This window comes from Colias philodice, chromosome 20 (genome assembly GCF_061535455.1).
Source record: "Colias philodice isolate Cphi_HAF_F1 chromosome 20, ilColPhil1 Martin Lab GWU primary, whole genome shotgun sequence".
NCBI lineage: Eukaryota > Metazoa > Arthropoda > Insecta > Lepidoptera > Pieridae > Colias > Colias philodice.
In genome coordinates, this window is record NC_143105.1 from 8,651,082 (window position 1) to 8,677,332 (window position 26,251).

At 32.6% G+C, this 26,251-nt stretch overlaps 2 protein-coding genes and 2 long non-coding RNA genes across 5 annotated transcripts in view; 1 reads left to right on the forward strand and 3 right to left on the reverse strand.

Moving 5' to 3' along the window:
* Window positions 1–26,251, reverse strand: part of LOC149479596 (uncharacterized) — a 186,543-nt gene that overhangs the window by 135,947 nt on the left and 24,345 nt on the right. The window lies entirely within an intron of this gene.
* Window positions 1–26,251, reverse strand: part of Tk (Tachykinin) — a 55,703-nt gene that overhangs the window by 25,145 nt on the left and 4,307 nt on the right. The gene's annotated exons all lie outside the window — the stretch shown is intronic.
* LOC149479599 (uncharacterized) lies at window positions 7,556–10,129 on the forward strand. The gene is made up of 2 exons (XM_089708314.1): window positions 7,556–10,048; window positions 10,120–10,129. The coding sequence occupies exons 1-2, from the start codon at window positions 7,842–7,844 to the stop codon at window positions 10,127–10,129; spliced, it is 2,217 nt and encodes a 738-aa protein (XP_089564440.1). The 5' UTR covers window positions 7,556–7,841.
* Window positions 10,158–11,538, reverse strand: LOC149479600 (uncharacterized). The gene is made up of 3 exons (XR_016317244.1): window positions 11,388–11,538; window positions 10,948–11,087; window positions 10,158–10,872 (listed from the first exon to the last, which is right to left on the reverse strand). It is a non-coding gene; the product is annotated as an uncharacterized LOC149479600 (long non-coding RNA).

Sequence of the window (26,251 nt, forward strand, 5' to 3'; positions counted from 1 at the left end):
TTTGGAACTAAAGCTGGTTAACGTAGAAAGTTTAAAGATTGATCTTCGGAACTCGTTTCCAAGTTCGCCGGTTCATTTTTCACAATTTAATTTGTAGAAATAAAGTTTTTTGTATGTTATATAAAATTAAATATAACCTAGATATATTAGATTAAAATTTAATGTTTCGATTGGCTCTGTATTCAGATACTGACAGAGGAAAGACGAACTTGAATCCCTAACTATCTCATGAAGCACATTGTGTAATGTGTTTTTTTACATATAGTATATTAGTATATTATTTCTCTCAACTGTGCTGTGTGCATACAATTAATTGGTTAGCATTTTAATGCAACATGTAATTAAATTTGTGTATAACCAGTCAAAATTGTCAGCTGTGGTGTGCACCTTATTAAATAAATAAATTAGGTACACGGTAATAAAAAGGTTAAATAAAATCTTACGTCTACGTTAATAATATCATACGTCGTCAATCATACACGACCATTATTTTCAGCTAAAAATAACGAATGTCAAGCGATATTAATGAATATTCTAATCTTTCCGGCTGAATGGATAAAGACGAAACCTTTTATTGAAATCAGCGTTGGAAATGTACGAATTGAATGCATTCTATACGATTTGTATGGCGAAAGCTGCGATTCATCCACGTGTTTGTAATGATGGATGGAATTTGTATATTAATGAAGTTTTTAGTAAGATACGTTTTAATTATTATAAGTGCACTACGTCGTTACACATATTTCTTATGAATGTTATTAAAATATTTATTTATATCTTAAATAAATGAGATCTTATACACGTAAGTCTGCAAGATGCTTGCATTTGAATTAAAATATTCCACGAGTCTGTCATTGTGACTATATAACTATAAAACAACGAACCATGAATAAGGGTTATGCAATAAAAGCTGACCGAGATATGTAACATCCTTTAACCTACAATTTAAATCGTTTACCACGAAATCCTGTATCGGGGTAAAAACGGGAAAATTAATATGGTGATGATAATATAAGAGTGATGGCGGATATAATTTAATTCCAAATGAAAGATCATTAATTATAGTCAAATAAAATTTAACATAACTCGTAAAATGGATACATATCTTTCTTATTGCATGCCTCTTTTATATGCTTTTAAAACTGTTTCATAAAAACTAAGTAGTATTATTTACTATAATTGTATTGATACATATTTTATATAGACCGATAAAGTATCCATACCTTATAGTCATTCTATTCGAACGGTTTTAGTTTACACAAAATAACCTAATTCAACGAAATTTACTCACCTCTATAAAACTCAAATATTTAGCTAAAATAACGTTACACTTACAAAGTAAACTGAACTTTGGAATTGTCTCAAATCTCCGCTCGCAAACTTTGCCCTTCAAAGCTCGGAACAACTCAATTTCTTACGTTTACCCTGTTATTAACTCATACGATACTTTTTTATTTTTTCATGTTGGCCTTTGAATTAGTTTATAACTTTAAATTTAAATTAACGTCGTCTTGAAGTTTATTTTATAAATTAAACTAAAACTACTGAATTATTTAATAAACGTACGGCTATTAAATGTTTGCTCTAGATATTTTGAAGTGGAAAAGTAATGGGCTATTTAAATAAATGAATTATTTTATACATTCCACAAATAAGCAATATTAAATTGAACATTACGATAATTATTTTCTATAATCAGATTATATTAAATTAAGAATTGTTATCAAATCATTTTTTTAACCATAAGTAGAATCTCAAAAAATGTTGCTTCCCATGTTATCATAAGATATTAAGGAATTTTTCATCAAAGGAACGAAAACAAACGGGTTTTTCGTTTCCATGATGCATATTAAATCAAATACACCATTGTTATTAAAAATCTCATGTGATATTGTGAAATTATAAAGAGGCGATGTAATTAATTCAAGAAATATTCCGTATTAATGTTAATTGTCTATAAAAGTTCAAGACATTCCAATCCTCACCAGGCCTCTGTCCTTATAGTGGGAACAATAACAGGCTGATTAAGAAAATACCTATTATTATTAAATTTATTTATATCATTGTGATGATGATATTACTGTAAGATCTTTATATAGAGCTTTCTAAATTAAACAATGTCACGAGAAAATGTTATATTAAAACATACCATTGTAAAATTGCTCTAAACTAGTAAGATTCAGTATTTATAACACAAACATCGTCACGGTATAAACTAGTGCCTTTTGCGACAAACTTGTCAAAAATTCATATGAGTCTTCAACGAAGATCATAATGTGCTAAGTTTTGTATTGGTGTTTGCATTTAATACAAACTTTGGTGCTTAGCTTAACCATTTGCTTGCTTATTCTATAAAAAGAACGAAATTAGACGCTTATAATGTTACTCTTTCATTTTTAATATAAGTATTTATTATTTACTAGGTTTCCGCCCGTTGCTTCGCCCGCGCAGTAAAAGAAAAACCCACATAGTTCCCGTTACCGTGGGATTTCCGGGATTACATCATTTTCCCGGGATAAAAAGTAGCCTATGTCCTTTCTCGGCTATCAAAATATCTATTATATTGAGTAACAGACAGACAGAGTTACTTTCGCATTTATAATATTAGTATGGATAGCACTAGTAAAACACATATATACATGGGAACCTAATTATTATTATATATAAAGCAAAATACTGTATAGTTTATTAGACAGTCTTGTCACTAAGTATTGAAAGTGAAGAATTCATATTTTGCAATAGAATGACTGCTTTTGCTGTACGGTCACAGTTCGAATCAGTGTCTTCTTAATAAATTCAAACTATCCTCTTGAAAACTGACCAATCGTTCTACACAATCCAAGATCTTCCAATACCCAAATTGCATATAACAGTGTATATTAGAAATTAAACAAATCCAACGTTTAAACATCCGAGTAACCGAACGTTTGTCGGTCAGGAGCCTAAGGCGCGGGTCAAACACAAGCGGTGCGGGCGCGGGCGTGCCATAAGCGCGCCTCTTCAATCTGTTTTGCACCACATCCTTCTTATACATTTTGTATGAAAGAATTTTGGACAGGCGTCGAGGCGGCACGCCACCGTTGCGCCGCGGGCGTACCGCAGGCGTACCGCAGGCGCGCTTCCCCAAATAGAGGTCAATTCACGGTCATACACAATCAAAAACAAATCGGGTGGTAGTAGACCGGGAGATACTGACACAAAATTTTGAGTCATTTGTCTGTTACAATTGTTACAAAAAAAAATTTGCAGATTTTCGGCGGTATGGCGACCATTTGGAATCGTCCGAAAAGTATGGCATGGCGATTTTCGTAAATGGCTGCACGACGATGGTTACCTGTGCAAAAGTTAGCCTGGTACAAATGGTTGAATTGTTTTTTTTAAATCAACACATTCGCGTCTATGTATGGCGGGCTGTAAGTCACACCGGAAAAGTATGGCATGACACTACCGCCTACTTCTTTTTTATGGGCTATCGGTAAATTCTAAAATTTTTGTGTTACAAATCGTTTGACTTCGCTATTTTTCCGACGAGTTCGACTAACGCCCACGCGACTAAGCCGCCGGTACCAGCGTTCACACCATCGTTTTTCTTTTTGTCATTGCGTACTAAGACCCCTGTAGAACCGCCATCCTGTTACAAATGACTCGAAATTTTGTGTCAGTATCTCCCGGTCTATAGGAGACGGTAGCCTGTCAGTCAAAAATGTGTTCTCTCTGTGTGGAATTATATAGAGCTGCTATTAAATACCCTTCTTCGTTTTGTTTTTAAAGGTGAATTGAATTAATCGATGAAATGATTTACACAGGTGATGGCAGTAGGGAAAGTGAAAATGAAGAAGAGCATAATGAAAGTTCCCATGTATTTACAATGTCAGAAATAAAGATAATCCTGATTTTGATTGTGTTTTTTATTTATTTGTAATTGTAATAATATTGTGGAATGATCAGTACTGTAAATACTTTTGAACTGAGATTTTAATGATAAGATTTATATGGTTTAAATGTAAACCTGTGTTTGAAAACCATATTTTATCTATACTAATATTATAAAGAGGAAAGGTTTGTATGTATGTATGTATGTATGTATGTATGGTTTTCACGCATAAACTAGGTACTGGACCGATTTTGATGAAATTTGACACAGATAATCTTTAGACCCTGAGAAAGAACATAGGCTACCTTTTATTGCGAAATATGTACCACGGGCGAAGCCGGGGCGGACCGCTAGTACAATATAAATTTTGTGTTATTTTAACCTTCTTTTCTTCCATCATTACACCAGTACTACTTTAAAATTATGTACTTTAAAAGTACTATAAAATTTTCCAAGTAAATTCCAACATTTCCAACAAAGATATATTTGCAATCGTGGGGTTATCCTCGCTATTTACTTACAAGGAATTATCAAAACAAAATCGTTACTTTCAAATTAACGTTACTTTCAAATCTCTTTTAGCACAAAAAACATAATTTTACTAAATTATGCACGAAGAAAATGCATTTAACCACTCTATATAAATATCATTTTCGGACGCCAACAGCGCGCCCGAGGCGCGCCGGCTGGCGCGCCCGCGGCGCGCCGGCTGGCGCGCCCGCGGTGCGCCCGATGCGCGCCGCGCCGCTTGTATATGTCCCGCGCCTAACTTCGTTTGCCCACAGATTGCTCTGAGCGAGAATTTATTAAAATATTTAGTGGACTCTGAATTATTTTTATTACATTAACACAGGCTGAATGCGTAATTTAGCAAATATATTGAGGATGTGATGTCATGTCATTTTCACATATGGATAGAAGTAATTATAATATAAAGCGTTTGTTTGTATGTTTGTTACAAATTCGTTAGAACATTCAAACAGATGGGATAATTAACTAATTACTTCCATGGATCCCCTTGATAAGATAGGTCAATTTAAAAATACTCTTGTCGAAAAAATACAGGCAAGACGGAGTTTTCTTTTCTTAGTGTGGTTTAAGGCGTTGTGATACAATTTTGCTATAAGAACCTATTCAATCTCAGTATAAATTAACAAAAAAAAAACGCATACATCAGCGACATAAATTCATATTATGGTCGAATATGAATACGAAACCTCCGTCATGTCAAACCCCGTATTAAAACATACTATAAGGAGACCCCGCGGCGATATTCGACTCATACCAACCTTGTTAACTTTTGTAAATACCAATATTTTATTCTTAAAAATCTACAATAGAAAAATATTTAGACTTAGTCTATTTTTAGTCCGTTGTCATAGGAGTGATAGTCGTGGTTTGAATAAAATGAGTAGGTGAATTACTTTCGAGCTTCTTGTTGAATCCTTTTGCAAGATTCCTTCCTAATCAAACCTACCTTCCTAATTCTGGTAGGTTTATAAACATATTCATAAATAAAAAATTTGAATTCAAATTATTTGTAAGGGACATTCTCCCGGGCTTTATCAAAAATTGACAAGCTTATAATTTATTAGGCATTTTGCTGTAAAGAAATTGAAAACCTTAGCAAGAAAAGTGTCTCTACCTCCGTCAAATGTCTCTACTTCATCTCATTCGCTGCTAATCTATACTAATATTATAAAGCTGAAGAGTTTGTTTGTTTGTTTGAACGCGCTAATCACGGGAACTACTGGTCCGATTTGAAAAATTATTTCGGTGTTAGATAGCCCATTTATCGAGGAAGGCTATAGGCTATTTATCATCACGCTAAGACCAACAGGAGCGGAGTAATGCGGGTGAAACCACGGGGAACAGCTAGTTACATAATAATTAGGAAGTTTCAAGTAAGATTCAACCGTGACTAGATAAATCAGGATATTCTTAAAACTGTCAGTCTAAATCAACATAAAATCTTATTAAACTCTTGAATAAACAAAAACAAATGAGAAAGGACAAAGTGATTATAAAATAACAATGAATAGTTCATTTAAAATGTTCAATCAGTAAATCCCCAATTCTGTAAATAATAAATGTAGGTACCAAGTTTACCAAAATATTATGAAATTTTCACCAAAAACAAGGGAATAAGTATTACATAACATTTTTAAATCACAAATAAATATGTGTACGTGGTAAACATGTAATAAGCAATATTTTGATTAAATAAAAAAGCAAATAACATTTATATTTAAAGTAAAACGCGTAATAAAGGATTAGCACGCTTTAACGCGACAGTAATTAGCCGACCCCCACTTGTCCTTTTTCCTTCAAACTTTTAATAAACGGATTTCAAGGGATAATATCATTATGTAAATTAGTATTATGAATATATTTCAATTGAATGTTATCATTAAATAATAATAATATTTGTATAAACTATAGGCAATGCTCTTTTGTCTTATTAATCTACTTACTTCATTTTACGTTTATCGTACTCGATATAAGAATGACCATTTCAGCCAGTGCTAAGCGACACCACATAAAAGTATAAACAATGCAGCACTTATTATTACTTTATAGCCTTTACTTCTAATATTCCACTCTACACAAAAACTTATAAAGGAAAAGAAAGAGACAGAATTTTCATAACCTTTCAGTCTTGAACTCAAAAATCACACATAATCATAGATTCCCAAAGTGCATCTCCCTACACCGCAGACCACAACATCGGAAACAGTATCATCTCGTAAAATTTTACGATAACGTTGCCCGCACGTGTAATGTCCAACGATGGATGGCCTTTATTCGTTATATCATCATGTTTATTGTTGAATAGATTTCGGGATCGCTTTTATAAATATAGCATAATTTACGTCATGCATTTGATTGCAGCACTTACTGTATGGTTATTTATTTTATAGCACTAAGCGATTCTTCAGATAGAGAGAATCACTCTCTATAATATAATGTGTTCAATAAAATTAAATTTGTCGGTCTAGACCATAGTTTTGCTGTTTAAAAGTATCTAATGATTGAAAAAACAGTTTTTTTTATATATTTTACGTCGTAGATATTTCGTCTATAAAACTGATCAAAATATTTTTATAGCTTTTACATTACGGCCTACATAAAATTTTCATCAACTTAGGTCTAAGGTAACCATTACCAATTTACCAGTTGAGTAGTAGAGTAGGAGTACTTTTATCGAAATATGACCTACATTCCGCAGTTCTAATATTTATAATTTATAAGATAAAAGCCTTTTAAGCAGATTTAACAGCGAAATTCATAATTATCTTTTTGTTTTACAAAGGAAAGCAAAACTCGGATTATAAAACGCCTGTAAAAGGGAACCTTGGATTGAAAGAAAAAGCTTCAATAAGCAATAATTTCATTCAAAAAATTAATAGAACTTGAAACTCTTGTAAACTTATTTTTATTTCCTGAGACACAAGATTCCTTGAATCGTAAATATGAGCGAAAGTTTGCGGATTGTAAGTTAAAAGTTGGCTGGAGTAGGGACAGACAAGTTGGCTCAGATTTATACGGGCAATAGTACGTACTTTGCATGCTAAGTAGCATTTTAATGTTGAATTAAATCCACTTTACCTGCGTGCACGTAACGAGATTTTTTGTTCAGTTTTCTCAGGTATAAAACAAGCCATAGTGTACGCGCCGCCGCTAGTAAGTAGCTTTAGAAATTAGTACCTAACCATATTACTTGCTCTGTGTTAGTAACGAAATAAACGTTATCAAGATCAGACGTGCGTTTTACTAAACCGAGTTTTACCAAGCAAAAGTGAACCTTATTGCCTCAACATATGGTCCATCGCCGGATATAATTAATGATAATTACATCGAGAAACCGGTTTCTACGGAAGGATTCTAAGAGTGACAAGTTACAGATTATTGTTATTTACTTTACACGTTTATTCGTTACTCGTACAATATTGATAAAAGACTAAACATGAGTGGTGTCGAGCAGTTACTCGCCTTATTGGAGGATACGGCTTTATTATTACAAAAGGCGCAAACTAATTTAAAAAAGTGTCCAAAACAACGACTGACGAAGGGGTACGTGGAAGCCCGCTTACAAAGTATTGAGGAGTATTGGAACACTTTTAAAGAGGCTCACAATAGTTTAGTGAGAACAGTACCTAAAGAAAAGAAATCTGAAATATCGTATTTTGTGAACGAAGATTTTTTTGTATTTGAAGATCTTTATTTATGCATCAAAGCCGATTTAAAAGATCTTTTAATAAACGCTAATAAGAGTCCCGCCTATGGAACAAGTTTGGAAGTTGCAAATAACGCGAACGAGCAGTTAAAGCTGCCTAAAATATTGCTGCCGACGTTTTCGGGTTCATATGAAGATTGGCCCTCGTATAGAGATATGTTTCAGTCATTGGTGCATAATAACTCCGCGCTTGGGGATGTACAAAAATTATATTATTTAAAGAGTAGCTTAACTGGTGAAGCTGAAAATATATTAAAACATGTTCAAATAACACAAGCTAATTATGAGCAATCCTGGAATTTATTAAATAAACGATTTGGAAATAAAAAAATGCTGGTTAATTCAATATTTAAAAGATTATTTAATCAAAAGAAAATGAGCTCACAAAATTATAAATTAATAAAAAATTTACTGGATACTACCACGGAGTGCCTTAATAGTTTAAAAAACATAAACATAACCACAGACTCTTGGGATCCTTTAATTATATTTCTGGTTGTACAGAAATTGGACCCAGAGTCACATAAGGATTGGGAAGAGTATGTCCAGACTGATACAGACAAATTACCAAGTTGGGAACAATTACAACAGTTTCTACAATTAAAATTTCGTACTTTGGAGTTATTATCGCCATCGACATCTAAAGAAAGGTCATTCCATATAGCGACGCCCGCAGTGCAATTTAGACCCTGTCCAAAATGTCAACTAGAACATGCTTTATGTCACTGTAATGAATTTATATCACTTACACCACAACAAAAGATTGAGTTTGTTCGTTCCAATAATATTTGCTTTAATTGTTTATGCAGTGGGCATATGGTGAGCAAATGTCGTTTGCGGGTTTCTTGTAAGGTATGTCAACGGCGTCATCATTCTTTGTTGCATCAGTCAGTGGCCGTGGTCAAACCCAGCAACATAGAATCGCACTTTAATCAGGTGGAGGATGAGATAGACGAAGAACAGCAGGAGCAACACTTGGAGGAACAGGTTAACACTATCTCTTCTTTCGTAGCAACTAAACAAAGTTCTGCTCTGCTAGCTACCGCTCTTGTCCCTGTTACAGATGGCGACGGCAGAGTAACTGTACTCCGCACGCTAATAGACCAAGGCTCACAAGCGAACTTTATAAGCGAACGAGCTGCTCAACTGCTTAAAGTTAAACGTAAACCATTGGCTATAGATGTAAGTATTACGGGAATAGGATCTACACAAACTAAGGTAAAACACACGGTGGAATTAGAGCTTTTATCAAGATATGACGACAATTTCCAACTGTTTATTGATGCATATGTCATTTCTACTACTCGTTTAACAAATGTGTTACCATCCAAACATTTGATAGACAGTGAAAATGCATGGTCACATCTTCAAGGTCTCGTATTAGCCGACCCTACATACAATATACCTGGACGGATTGATATGCTGCTGGGCGTAACCACATATGCACAAATAATCAAAGAACCTTTGATCAAGGGTCCTCCTGGTTCACCATGCGCCCAAGAAACAAGCTTGGGATGGATATTATTCGGTTCCGTGTTAGACAATACGGAAATTAAGTCTAATAATGAAATGCTAGTTATGCACCATCGTATAGACATGGATGAAATGTTGCAAAGGTTGTGGGAGCTGGATCCTGAAACAAACAAAAAATTAAGCATAGAAGAAGAAACATGTGAACGAACATATAAAGATACATATACAAGAACAGCGGAAGGAAGATATGTTGTAAAATTACCTGTAAGACATGAACCCCCACGAGCAACACAAGGTGATACCCGTGATATTTCAATTCTCAGATTTAAACAATTAGAATCCAAATTTGTCAAATCCCCGGATTTAAAGAGAGAGTATATAAATGTGATTAATGAATATTTAAGGTTCAATCACAAGGAAGAAGTTCCAGAAAGCGAAATTAATAACCCATCAATTTACTTACCGCATCATGCACTTATTAGAGAAGCAAGTGATACTACAAAGGTTAGAGTAGTTTTCAACGCGTCTGCAACAGGCAAAAATAATATATCACTCAATGATGACTTACTTGTTGGTCCACTGCTACAAGAAGATATGAGATCCTTGATTATGAGATGGCGACTTCGGAAAATTGCCTTTGTCGCAGACATAAAAAAAATGTATAGGCAAATATTAATCACAACAGAGGACACTGATTATCAAAGAATTGTATGGAGGAATAGCATTGATGAGCCTATAAAGGATTATCGTTTATTGACAGTTACTTTCGGCACAGCATCGGCACCTTATCTTGCTGTAAAAACTCTTCACCAAATTGCTAACGATGAAGGAGGAGGCTATCCTGCGTCTGCTAATGTAATAGAAGATGATTTTTTTATGGATGATTTACTATCCGGACAGGATACGGTAGAGGAGGCTACAAAAATAGCGAAACAAATTTCAAATATACTAAGTAGAGGAGAAATGAAATTACAGAAATGGTCATCAAATAATAAGGATTTTTTGAAAAACTTTTCTTCCGGTGAACTAAGCTCTCGCCTGAGTATAGATTTTAAGTTTCAAGGAACAGTAAAGACGTTAGGGCTATCGTGGAATGTGGTCGATGATACTTTACATTATTATGCTGACTTACCTGTGTCACCGGCAACCATAACCAAAAGAACCATACTCTCGGAAATTAAACGCTTGTTTGATCCTCTCGGTTGGTTAACTCCTGTACTCCTGCCTGTAAAAATAATAATTCAAAAATTGTGGTTGATGAGAATTTCGTGGGATGAAGAAGTAGTACCTGAAATAAAAGAAGATTGGATAAAGATTAAAGAAAGTTTAAGAAATATAAAAATAAATAAATGGTACCACATACCTTCCGTAGAAAATCCTGCCGATGTTGCTTCACGTGGAATGTTATTACTTGAACTTAAAAATTGTAAATTATGGTGGGAAGGTCCAAAATGGCAACGAGATGAGCAGCTTTCTTTGAACAATTTAGTTTATGACACCAACCTAGAAAAAAGAAAAAAGATTATATCAAATACAAAAATAGTACATGAGGCACATTGGTCAAATAAATTTAAAAATTTAATAACTTATATAATTCTGAGAGCAATAGTCTATTGCACGCGATTTCTAATTAATGTAAGGAAAATTAAAGAAGTTGAGGCTATAACTACAAATGAGCTACATGACAGTTTAAACAAATGTGTAAGATTAGACCAAAGGGAAACTTTTTCAGAAGAAATAGAAGATTTAAAACAAAAGAAAGAAATAAAAGGTAACAGTGGTATTAAAAATCTTAATCCTTACCTGGACACTGAAAACATTCTCAGGGTGGGCGGCAGACTCAGGCATGCCCATCTTGTAGAAACGGAGAAACATCCCATAATTTTAAGTAATAAGAGCTGTTTAACTACTTTAATAATAGCTAATGCGCACAAAAAGACGCTACACGGTGGTACACAATTGACTATAAATTATATAAGAAGCTGTTTTTGGATTATTAAAATTAAATCACTTGTTTAATCATATATCAATAAATGTTTTGTATGTGCGAGACTTAAAGCAAAACCCAGATTACAAATTATGGGAGACTTACCTGAGGTGAGGGTGACTCCGTCACGGCCATTTTTACACTGAAAATTTTAACTTCAAGGGGGTAGAGGGTCCAAAACCAATAAGGCATACATTAGATAATAACAGTAACTGATTATTATTGATTTGTATAACTTAATTTTAAAATCATTTGGTTTTTTTTGTTTATTTGAAGAATGCATGTTTAAGTTTATATTCGATATGTATGTAATGCAAAACGTTTAGCAAAATGTTAGCCAATTAAGATAAAACCTAGTTACCTAGGTTTTGGTGGGCGGTATGTACGCGCCGCCGCTAGTAAGTAGCTTTAGAAATTAGTACCTAACCATATTACTTGCTCTGTGTTAGTAACGAAATAAACGTTATCAAGATCAGACGTGCGTTTTACTAAACCGAGTTTTACCAAGCAAAAGTGAACCTTATTGCCTCAACACCATAGTTTGTGCGAGTTGGTGGAAATTAGAAATGTATTTGTATGCCACTTTTACATCTGTAGGTAGCATACAATAATAGTGTAGGTAAGTAGGGTATCTACCTACTTACTTATTGATATATTGAAAATATACCAAATATACACACCTACTCATACTAATATAAACTTGAAATATACCTACGACGTATTCGCGGGTAATTGTTGAAGGATAATATTATGACTATGATTGTTTTCACTGATAAAATGTATCTGGACCATTGTCAGGTAAGAGCGGTAGGGACGAATGAGATTTTAAAATACTCATTTAATAGATTTTATGTTTAGGATGAAACATAGAGTTATATTTAAATGTAAAATGAATGGCTCAATTTTATTCATTTACAATTCAACAAAACAATCATCTCTCCATCAAAGCTTGAAATTAGAAACAGACATAAAAACCGTCCTATTCCAAACAACAAACTTAAACAGAATAACGGTAATCATAAAATTTATTGAGACGTCTGCGAAATACAATGAATCCCGCGATAATTTTAGTATCGTAACGTAATCAAATAAGAATTGAACCACACCTTAGGGACGATAAAACAAAATAATGTAAAGTTTACGGCTAGCTTTGCCTCCGCAGGCGATCTCGACAAATTATTTATTGGTTTACGAGAACGTAAGAAAGCACTAAACGTGGTAATATCGCTGCGTTGATTTTTATGTACTCTAATTATGTTAGTGTTGAATTATGTTTACTTTTATTTGGTATAAATAATTTTTATTATCAACCCTCTGGGTGGTAAAGAATTCGCCGATGATAGAAACTGGATTGTAGTCAAAAGTTAGCTTGAACGCAAGGAGAAATAATGACTAAATTCAATTCACTTCACTACAGCGTAGGACTAGACAAAATCTTTCAAAAAGTGTATGCCCACTCAAACGCGTTAACGGGTTTTTGCGTGATAGAAGAACAATCATGCACCAAATGAATTTAATCAATTTTATTCTCAACATATAAAAAATGATCAGGTAACACTAAGGGTAACACCCATATTTCATTAAAGGTATCCGAGGCAATTAAAAATTAATATATTTATTGTACTCATTAAAATACAATTAGTCTACCACAATTCTAGCATTGTCATAGTATTGTGGTGTGAATGTGAATAATGCATAGCAGCTTTCAGCTAACGCTTTTAGTCAATTGCCTCTTTACTTTGCATAATTACAGGTAGATAAATTTAACATAGTTAACTATCCAGCGATTAGAGACATTAGGACTTCACATTACACAGGTCTGATTTTATTCGGTTCAAATGAATGGAAATTTGAAAGAGAATAATTAATCATCTATCTTTGCATCGGTCTTTCTTGACTAAATCTACAAATATTAAATTAGGCTTAGTAAACTAAGTTACAGGACAGGGACTAGAGATCCTTAAGTAGAGCGTCTTTCAGTTGAGTTAAATTTAAAAGTTCTGATTTCATCTAATCATTTCAAGTTCCTTTGATACGTTTGTAACTGTTTTCCATAAAAATTATTGGTTTTACAATTTACATGCAATAAGTATACGTACATTTTAAAAACAATTCGATAATCACCTAGAATTGTCCAATATTAAAAATAGACGAACACAAACACCTAATTAACAGTTACGTATTCTTACACAATCAAACGTACAAAGAATTTATGAGACATATTGCTAGAAGCAAAACACGTAAGCTTATAATTCACATCTCAAGTCACTAATTGGAAAGGAAACGACGTCATCACTTCAATCAACCACGAATAGGTCTGAATGATGATCGTGGGGAAACTTAATATCTTTGCCTATCCCGTGCATCTGTGTTGGAATAAGGGTAAGATGTAAACTTTGATATAACTAGTTTCTTAATGATAACGTTCGATTGAAATATCGTCCAAAAATTACAGGAAGGCGAAATGAACACACTTATTCAAATACGCAAATGGTAGATTAAAAAAAATAGATAAAAAAATTAACATTACATTATTAATTAAAACTTTTAAAATTTTTTTTTTGTAGATTTGCTAGATCTATTGGTTAAAGGACGGCTTTTAGATAAGCTTAAGCTATTTCAAACAGTTGAAAATTTCTGTTTAAAACAATAAATAAGGCCTAAAAGCTTAATAGAGAAACACTGCCACTGTTCAGTGTGTGTATGGCAGTCAGTATATAATAGCACATTCCAGCTGCTACATTTTACAGAATTCAAGAAAAATTCGGGGCGATTTATACCTATTCAATTCAAAATGTATACGGACGGTAAATTGTTCAAGTTTTGAATGAACATTGTATTGACCGGAAAATTAAAAGTATCGCATTTAAAAAGTTTCCTTTATGAATGGCGTGAATGATCATGAGACGAAAGTGGAAGTTAAGTGTTTATGAGAAAGACACATTCGAAATAATTTAGAAGCAATTTCATTTTTTAGTGTCTCAATGTTTATGCTAACTATAAATAAACGTGCTTTTTATAAAAAAAAAACACTATGAAATAAATAATTTATTGCCAAAAACCACAGCCAAAAACATTACAGAATTTATCTTAAAATTCGGCAAACGGATGCTGTACCGGCGATTGCGATATTGTATGTTCATTGCTTATGCTAAAACGACTTTCAAAATTGTTTTGGTACCAATATAGAATATAATATAAGAGCCCACGACGGCCAGACTTTCCTTTCTTTCGGAAAGTTGAAAGTTTCTCTGTATATGTCTCCGATACAGATAAGAACGACTAGCGATTATCAAGTCTGGGTTGTGGTTACTTTGGCAGGAAACAGGTAGTAAGGGTGTATAAAATTGTACCTAACTTTCATAATAGTTTAAAAGCTAAATTTTATATATGTTACTTGGGGACCTATAAAAAGACATTACCTTAAGAGCCAGACAGTTTTCATGGTTCTTACATCTAGCCAGACACATTTAAAAAATAACTAACATATCATCAAATTCACATAACTACCTAAAAGCGTAACAAATATGAAATAACCCACTAAAAACATTAGTTAACTATAATTATTAAAAAAATAAAAGTATAATATATAAGTAATAAAGTTATTACTTATCTTTTACTTAGACTTATGTTGATGGAATTTCACGTATCCCGATGACATTTTTATTGTGTCATCGAGATACGTGAAATTTCATCAACATAAGCCCCCGTAAAAGATAAGTAATAACTTTATTACTTATATATTATACTTTTATTTTTTTAATAATTATAGTTAACTAATGTTTTAGTGGGTTATTTCATATTTGTTACGCTTTTAGGTAGTTATGTGAATTTGATGATATGTTAGTTATTTTTTAAATGTGTCTGGCTAGATGTAAGAACCATGAAAACTGTCTGGCTCTTAAGGTAATGTCTTTTTATAGGTCCCCAAGTAACATATATAAAATTTATCTTTTAAACTATTATGAAAGTTAGGTACTATTTTATACACCTTCACTACTTGTTTCCTGCCAAAGTAACCACAACCCAAACTTGATAGTCGCTGGTCGTTCTTATCTGTATAGGAGACATATACAGAGAAACTTTCAACTTTCCGAAAGAAAGGAAAGTCTGGCCGTCGTGGGCTCTTGATCTAATAGAGATGATTTTAAAAGATATATGGAAATATGCGCATAAGGTGCGCATGTATCGCAATTGCATATTAGGAACTTTTTGGTTGAAAAAACCTTCTGGACATCTATCATAATATGCCAAAGAACTGTCCTGTGGTTTTTACGCGATAACCCTCCATGGGTCTTTATCGTCCATATATTCCTGAATACTGTAGTACGCTCTCTGAACTAGTACATTTTTTATATAAGTTTTAAATTTAGAACTACTAAACTCTTTAATATTGTGAGGAATTCTATTATATAAGCGTATACCTTGACCCATAAATGAATTTTTAACTTGAGCTAATCGGAAAAATGGCATTTCAATTCTATTCCTTATATCTCTAGCTCACATTATATTTAACATGAATTAACAAAGTTCGTAATAACTGGTATATTATAAAACGTGATGAAAAACCTAATAGTTCTGAGAATAACGAAAATAAATAGGTTCCAAATAAAGTGATATGGACACAAATCGCCGGGACGACCCCCGGGACAAGTGAATGCTACAACGTGCGGTCTGAAGATATCGGTAGGGTTTTTTGTATATGGGCATTTGAATTAATAAGATTGTATAACAAAATGTAGTGTGTTTTGGATTGTTTGTAAATAATTTCGAACATAACAAAAAAAATATCTAATTTCTTTTATTTAAAAATAATAAATACATTTTCATGGTAGGAGACATAAGGAGAATGAATTGTTTCGGTTAACAATATCACAATGTTTCAAGTTAAATGAAGGAATCGTTAGAGAACTATTTCAATAGAGATGTTCTAGACCGAACTACCCATTAGAATAGGAATGTCCAATTGCACTAATTCTCAAGATAGACCATGAAGTTACATCATCACTACATAGTATAAAACAAAGTCGCTTTCCCTGTCCCTATGTCCCTATGTCCCTATGTCCCTTTGTACGCTTAAATCTTTGAAACTACGCAACGGATTTTGATGCGGTTTTTTTTAATAGATAGAGTGATTCAAGAGGAAGGTTTATATGTATAATAACATCCATTAAATAGTGGAGAAGTACTGTTATTTTTGAGGTTTCTAATGTGAGGTCGTAAAAAATTACATTTTTTCCGCTTACATTGCAAACGCAGGCTGAACCCTACGAGTTTTATCAAAATAATGTACTAAGTATTATACACATTGAAAAGGTCGACAGAAAAGTCCGGGATGGTATATGTCTATCTCTTATGGATAACCCACAATAACTTTTTTTTGTCATTTACTTTTTACGACAAATAATGGCTAATTTTCGATGCGATTTTAACCAATACAGCATTAATCCTTAACCAATTAAATACCTTGAATACATTGTTCATTTAATATAGATCTATATGGCCTTTTACACCGTATGATTTAAGTGAATATTTTCGAAGATATTACAGATTTAAAAATTGCGGGACGTAGCGTTTGCGGCGGTACCGTCCGGCCGCGGCCCGGCTATCTATTTTATACCCGTGCGAAGCCGGAGCGGGCCGCTATGTTTTTATATTCTCTGTCTACGTTTTATATACTATTAGCACAGTATTGCCATATTTCCTAAATATTGTAATACTGTGCTATTAGTATCAGCATTGCACCCGTGCGAAGCCGGGGCGGGTCGCTAGTATTATAATATGTATAACAAAACGAGCTTCCGACTAAAGCTATTGTTTAGTCTATAGGTAGGTGTAATAAATGCCACATGAGTAAGTATGTAGTTAATTGAAATTTTAAATGAAAAGCTACATCTCGAACTTAACCACTGAGCACTGATCACAAATAAAATGATAAAACTTAATCGTTATGATTGACACGTAAATGTCGGCCACATTTGACAAAAAATTTGTGTCCTAATTCAACATGAATTAAATGGCCTAATTGTTGTACCACAGACATGTATCAATACATGTATGTGGTGTTGTACGTAGCATACAAAATTTGAAATTTCAAAAATTAAAATTTAACCAATGCATTCATTAGGTAATTCCATTTTTTTATTGAATTGAAGTGTTGAATAAACTTTATTTTATGCGTTCTTCTTCTTTCAATGACTCTTATGATTTCAAAATAATTAAATGTATAATACTCGCGTAAAATCAAACAGTACAATATAATTAAGTACATAAATTGTTATTTATTACATTAGTATAAACAGAATATTCATATTTAATGTAAAATATTAATGAATATTTTAACATAATTTTTTACTTTAAAAGTTACTTTAAAACTCATCCTGCTTATAAGAAATCCTATAGAAAACCAATATTTATTTGTTCGATAATAAATAAACTTACTTCGGATAAAAGGTTTCGCTCAAGGGTTCGGACGGTGAACACTTCGGTTCGAGATCTAAGCCAACACTCGTAACTTCATTTGACAATGCAGTGCCCAGGTCATGGGTCAAATACAATACGATGAAGGTAAATCAAGATATCAATTTTATTGGTGATTTGGTAAAGTATTCTGAGGTAAAGAGAAAACAAATTTTTATCACGATACATTGATGCTACAATATAAAATACGTAAGACCTTTTACTGCGTATTAAAATAGATCTTGAAGATATTACATACTGAATTTTGAATAACGGTTTTTATTTGCAGTCGTTTTATTTATTTTTATTCTCAAAAAATAGAAAATTGGGCATTTGATAGTCTTAATTGAAGGAACAAGGAAATCTGTAATATAACTACCATACGATGATTTTCCTTGATGAAATAAATAATGAACATTCTTAGACATTAAAAAAAGCTAACTAATTCTTTTAAAGCATGTATTTTTATTTCTAAAGTAGGTAACCCTAATTTTTGCAAATAACGAATCTCACATTACCACACATTATAAAGGTAGGTATTTAAAGTTGGACGCGAACATTTTCACATTTTTCTATTTCATAAAGGAATCAGAGGACATCTTCTCTTATATATAAAAATGAATCGCAAAATGTGTTGGTAAGCGCATAACTCGAGAACGGCTGAACCGATTTCGATAATTCTTTTTTTATTATATTCCTTGAAGTACGAGGATGGTTTTTATGTAGAGAAAACGTAAATATGTACCACGGGCGAAGCCGGGGCGGACCGCTAGTTACTGATAAAAATTATCCTAAAATTAAATTTGTGTAATTTTTTATCCATAATATTTATATCTACATAATATGTGATCAATTCCGACTTTTTATCCATTTATACTTAAGTATCTAAGTATGTATATGAAAAGACGTCTACGAAAAGCGAGTAAGGAAACTCCTGTGTAAGTGATATTCAAACTGCGTTCATTTTATTTGTAAAAAACGGGACACCAAGCGAATTGTTGAACAAATCAACCATTATTTACCTAACGTGATGTTTATTTAGGAACGGATTGAGTTTACTACCAAGGGGCTTCTTTAAATGTTATGCCGAGTGTTGTCACTATTGTGATCATAATGTATGTTATTGGCTTTGAAAGTCGAGTTAAATGGAAATATATTCGATGGGGTGATTGAAAACTAGATTATTTTTAAAGGGTTTAATTAATGATGTACCTACCTAAGTATATTGAGAAAAAAAATAGTTTGACAGAATTCGTCCTCATTGGGATCGGGAATTGCCACTTGAAAAAAGAAGAAAAAAATTTGCTTTTTCTGTGTTTTTAATTAATAATGTACATAGTATATCCACATCGTGTAGTAAAGTTAGAATTTTTGTTTCTTATCGGCACACTAAGTATAAGTTACTGTGGTTGTTCATTATTAACCAGAAGCACGATTGCAACTAAGCTAAGTAGCGTAGTTGATCTAAAGGTTTCAAAGGTAAGGTGAAGGTACACCTAAAGGTGGACCTCTTATTGATCATCAGAGCCGGCATGACCTGTCACAATTAAGGTAGCTGAGCCTGAAACGGTAACAGCTGCTATGGTTTTCATTTACAGAGATTAATTATCATGGCTCCAAAGGATTATAGTGACTATTGATATTAATTTCAATTAAATGTACACCTGGGATTTGGAGCTATCAACAAATAGAGAATACAGTATTTCATTTTTAGGAAAACGAGTTAATCCGTAATGATATAATATACCAAAACAAACATTTATCTTAATTGCTGTGTAGATTTTTCCGCGACCCTAATTCGATGGATATTTCTCGAATGCCGTCCCTAAAGGACATATCGACAAAGCCCTTTGGTATAATCCCCTGATACAAATAGTGACACTACGATAACCTTTTAATACACTTAGAAATAAAAAGATTGGATGTAACATCGGTTACGTTGGTATCTGGCCTATCGTATACCTACGGCCGGGTAAAAAAATATTATTGTAATGGCTCTTAACAATATTTAGAAGGGATCGAATAAAAATGATACCTAAAATATTAGATTTGTGGCGGATCTAAATGTTTTAAGAGCTTTAAGTGTACAAAATTGTTATTTTTTTAGAAAATATCGGATTACGAGTTAGGTCAAATTTAGATTTATTAAATTAAAAAAAGCCCTCTTTAAAAAATAGCATTAATAACTCGGTATATTAACAGATATTTTCTCACAATTCGAACTTGAGTATCTTTCGCTTTCTATATTTTCCCTACTTTACTTTGACAGAGCAAGGCTATTTTCTTAAAAAACTAAGATAACGTAGGTACTGTACAATGTAATTCATGAACAATTGAAAGTTTACACAATTATTTATATATTATCAATTATGCTATGGACTTAATATACCTACTTACATACTTAAGAATTAATAAAATCTCCTTTTTTGATGTAAATTAAAAAGTTTGAATTCCTTCTATAATTTACTACAACTTGCTTTTTAATGTATAACGACTTTTACTATAGAAGAAAGGAATAAATTTTAAAACAATAGTGGCATTAAAAGTTACGAAGGTTGTTGGGAAAGTTTAATTGTGCCCTTTATGAATATTTATGGCGATTGACGCAATTTATAAACGGCTAGCTTATTGCAATTTAGAGGTTTTTATAAAATTAATTATTTACCATATTCCTACTTAATATTATAAACACAAAGTTTGTTATATGGTGTATAAATAAGTATGGTTGTTACTCATTCATACGAAAATTGCATAACCTGCCCCCCTAGACAAGTGGCTTTCTATTAGCGTAAAGTTCAATAGAATAGATTAGGTATGAATGTATGAGATTGACTTTTGATTACGACGACGACGACGATTGATTACGTCAATCTCATACATTCATAATCTATTCTTTTGAACTTTACGCTAATAGAAAGCCACTTGTCTAGGGGGGCTGGTATACAAGTTGCTGATGAAAACCTATAATCTGGGTTACTTTTACCCAGGTGTAACGCTAGTGAAGCCAAAGGCTCCTGCAATAATAATATTATGAATTGGTACAATGCTTTACGTAATATTATGACCATATTTTTTGATTCGAAAGCGAGTTGGTGGGTTTTGTCTTTGTTTCACTTAATAAATAAATTATTTATTTATTTAATTAAATACAAAAATACTCTTTAAATTTCTAACAGCCTGATGTATTGTTTTGGGTTACGAGCTAGTTTGTAAACAATATCGGCCCTTACTATCTCATGATCTCTTCCTAGTTCTGACGACCTGGTACAATGTTTTGAGTTACGAGCGAGTTTGTAAACAAAATCGGACCTTACTACCCACAATATGATCTCTTCCTATTTCTGACAACCTGGTACAATGTTTTGGGTTACGGGACTGTTGTGTAAACAACGGGCGGAGCTTGTGCAGCTATCTCATTCTTATTTATCTATAGCTAAATTATTTGCACTGTCCAAGTTTATATTTAAAAATTATTGTTAAACTGCATTACAATAATGATAGATATACTTAAAAACGACTGCGTAAATAAGTACTACGATACCATTTAGGACCAGAAAGACTGCTTAAAGGTAAGTATTCATAATTTTATCCAAAACCATTTTAAATAGGGATAATTTGTAAAGATAATTTTAATTATTTACGCACCAGCGCTTACGGTATTGCATAAGTCAATTCCCTCTCAAAAAAGTTCAACTACCTACTCTAACTCTCTACAGGTTTAATACTTTTCCCATAGAACCAGACTTACCAATTTGTTTAACTCAAACTCAACAATAGATATTTAACACGGTAACTAATAAAGAATTAATCCTTAAAATAAACACGTAAAGCAGCATGCATCAGTTACCTTAAAAAGCTTCGAACTACATTTGCATTGCAGACAGGCACACTGCAGTCATTGCACACAAGCAAGGACGGGGAGGTTCTACCTCCTCTTTATGTCTGCTCGCCTGGTACTCTATGTTTTGGTTTAAAGATTAACTATGGATTTACCCTGAAGTGTCTGGATTTTTAAGTTTATAATTTAATTATTTTTATAAATTGTTTTAAAATGAAGACGAGGACCGAGGTAATGGCCATTGATTGTGGAAATTCGTAACCCTTTTAAAAATACATGTTATTATATCTAAACCTTATGGCCTGTCTATGGCTTATGGACTTTTTTATTCGTCATAAAAGTAAAATAGCAGTTGTAAACGGAATTGTACTTCTATCTTGCTACAAACATAGAAGCAATAATAACTTTTGAACGAAACAATACAACGAAACAAATATTCTTCCAATATGCCGTATTGGTAAACGGTGCGCATTGGAATTTCTCTAATACATTGTAGTGAGTTAGCACTTGCAACGCAAAACCTGCAATAATATAATGCAGGCAAAACGATCATTCAAGCATTTGTTGCTGATATTAAATTTAGAACTGTTTTGAATAATTCAAATTCTAACGTTAAATTTTGCTGCGATAGTAATATGTCTAGGTAGAATATAATTTTGACCTAAATAACAAATATATTACGTACGTATTAAAATTGAATGCACGATAAAATCCTTTATAAATAAAATTTACAATAATTTTATACCTATAGCCTTTTATACCTAAGACTGTCGATAAATCGCTTATCCAACACCAAAACGGTTAATATAGGTTAGAAGAAAAATATAGGTTAGCGCGTTCAACCAACCAAAAAAAATAAAACTAGGTACTGAGCATTTTAAGAATAGTAAGATTTATCTGCGGCTATATCCTATCCTAAATACCTATATCAAACACTACTACAAAAATATTTACTGTTATTATTATAAACTAGCGGTCCGCCCCGGCTTCGCCCGTGGTACATATTTACGTTTTCTCTACATAAGAACCATCCTCGTACTTCAAGGAATATAATAAAAAAAGAATTAACGAAATCGGTTCAGCCGTTCTCGAGTTATGCGCTTACCAACAACACATTTTGCGATTCATTTTTATATATAAGAAGAAGATTAGCACCGACATTTTCATAGTGAACATCATTCCCACGCTCTTCGACGTTTAAATCAAGATATCAAGATCACTAACTAGTGGGTAGTTTACAATGCGACATTGTGACGTCATAACAAACGCATCAAATAACTTGGCCGGGTCAAATATTCACACAATAACGATAAATTGTTCAGATAGCATTACGACAGCCAAACCGTTAGGAATCCATACAGATCTCATGAATACATTGAAGTATGGCATCGGTTATTGCGGTCTTCAAAACCTCTTACCGATAAGCTTTGTACAATTGTCTTGTGATTGGCATTTACACAGTTTTATTTATTAACGTTTTTACCAAAATTTAGAATATTCATTCAAGAAGTTGTAGGAAATTGTATTAAAAAATGCAAATTTGGAAATCGTAGCCAACCCGTTACTAATAATTATTCTAATTAAAGTTGAATATATTTTAGACAACGTCTGCTGTTTCCTACATAGCAAAATATAGCTGCTACGTAAAGTGTTAAGAAATAAGAATATACCTATAATATAATTGTAAACTTATTATGAATACATTATTATATGACAGAGATTTCTTTAAATTATTTATTCGAGTTAAAAAAATGTACAATGAGGCAGATTGGAAGTGGCAGATTCAAAATTATTATAATGTGCATGTGGGTACATTTAAAGAATGTCGACTTTGATACATCCGATATTTCAAAATACTAATTCTAAATACTAATATTGTAAACGCCGAAGTTTGCACAGATTGATATTTATTTTATTATTTCGCTATATTACAACTGATGGGCTTTACCCCGCCATCACGCGAGTGAAGACGCCAGCCCCCCTAGACAAGTGGCTTCCTATTAGCGTAGAGTTCAATAGAATAGATTATTAATGTATGAGATTGACGCGGACGTAATCAATCGTCGTCGTCGTCGTAATCAAACGTCAATCTCATACATTCATAATCTATTCTATTGAACTTTACGCTAATAGAAAGCCACTTGTCTAGGGGGGCAGATAGTTTTTCTATAAATAATTTATTATTATTAAAGTATGTAATATATTATAACATAGTGTTAGGCTATAATATATCTAATCTGCAATATTTTCCTATCTTTTTTGAATGACACTATTGCGGTGTTTAACAATGCCAGATATTTGTGCATTTCAAATAACCTTTAATCATAAACTAATGCTTTAAATAATTCTACATAATTTTAACATTTAAAATGCTCTGAATACTCATTGTACAATGATTCTAACTAATATATGCATACGCTAAATTTAATATAATCTGCTTTCGCTTAAATGTTATTTTCGTAGCATTTGCTACGAATAGAGGAAAAACTTATATTTTATGAACAATTATTAGAGAAACTGTAAGAACGTATACGTGCTTTGTTTCATGATGGTGTAAATGCCTGAAATAAGAGGTCTGAAATCTCGAAATATTGTGTTTATTGGGTGAGGCCATAAACAAAGAGAAAAAGAAGAAAAAATTTCGCATGAATTTCGTCCACCGAATTTAATCTATACTAATATTATAAAGCTGAAGAGTTTGTTTGTTTGAACGCGCTAATCTCAGGAACCACCGGTCCGATTTGAAAAATTCTTTCGGTGTTAGATAGCCCATTTATGAAATGAAATGAAATGAAATGAAATGACGCAGCTAGTAATGGAATATAATAGACAAATAATGACCCTTTAAATAATGAGCACAGATAAAATTAAAACACAGTCGTGTCATAAGTCAGAACGGCTTAAAAGATTTTGATAACATTTAGTACAGCTATAGATTGTTCTCAGGAACAGTACACTTTTTAACTTATCAATACGATATTCAAATTGGACTCTAATAATGAGGACAGGACACAAAAGATGCTATTAATACATGTATAAGGAAATCATAAAAAAAGAACACGTGTGGAAAAAACATGCATGTGGGCGAAAACGCGTGTAACACCTAGTATGAAATAACAGCAATTTATTTGGACAAAAAAGATAAAAATATGGCAGGTGAATCGAAAATTTTCTAAGTTTAACTCCGCCCACAACTTATTCTTACACGAACCCTTTGACATCAGCGCATGAGGAGAATATTTAGATCTATTGAAAAAATATGTACTTATTAGCACAGATAATGTAATATGATAATACCACAGATAATGTAATACTTTATCTACTAGTAATAATACTATACGAATACGTATCTGTTATTTTAAATCTTCTTAACGAGGTTATTACGGAAGGCAGTTGAATACGACAAGCTTTATTAGCCCTTCTGGTTGCGGATTTACTATTTAGATGCATACATATTTTGCAATTGTTATAATTTTGTCATAATATTCTTTAGAAGAGTGGAAGTGGTAGTAATGATACTATTTTTTTTAGGTCAACTTTTAGCCATATACCTACCTAGCTATTTTAAATCAGCGCTTTCGGGCTTTGAGCAAAACATCTACGACTATTATTGAATCATTTTTTTATAAATATCCTCATCTTATACCTAACTAGATTACCTATTCATCTTATACCTAACTAGATTACCTAGCCATGTTAAATCTCTGTTTCTTTTTCTTTTAATGCATTTATATGATCAAAAACATTGCGGTTCCACACATGCAAATATTAACGAGAAGATTTGACCAAAACAATAATTGGTTAATTGTAAACAGCGTAGGTTAGAGTTCAATTAATATACTTCAAATGAAGCGTGTAGTACGGTAGAACGAATGTCAATCGTTCGCGTAGGTAATGTTGGTTTTAAAACGCATTCGTTTGGAAGTGCGTAATTGCCTGTTTTGGTCATTTGTTACCTACAATTATGTTGCACGTGTTTTGGATTATATTGCTGTCAAAATCTACTACTACTTCTACTTCCACGCTACTTCATTAGGAGGTTCAAATTGGGCTGTATTTTTTTGGTTCATGGACAACTACTTTTGACGGGGTAAAACTATTTTGATGATTGATTTTTTGTTTTGAAAGCTAGTGCTTGCAATTGTTTTTCTACTTCAGACACTTTGCAGGCAGCTTAGTTTTGTTTTTGTTACAAATAATTATTTAATACATAGTCCTAAATATTATCTCTCTAGTTTATTAATCAAAGTCACTTCGTGATTTTTTAGCAGATAGAGTGGTTCTCGAGAAAAGTTGAGAAATAGTATATAACTTGATAAGTTTTAGTACCTAATAGACAGCTAGTATCTTATATAATTATTTATATTACACTGAAAGTTTCCT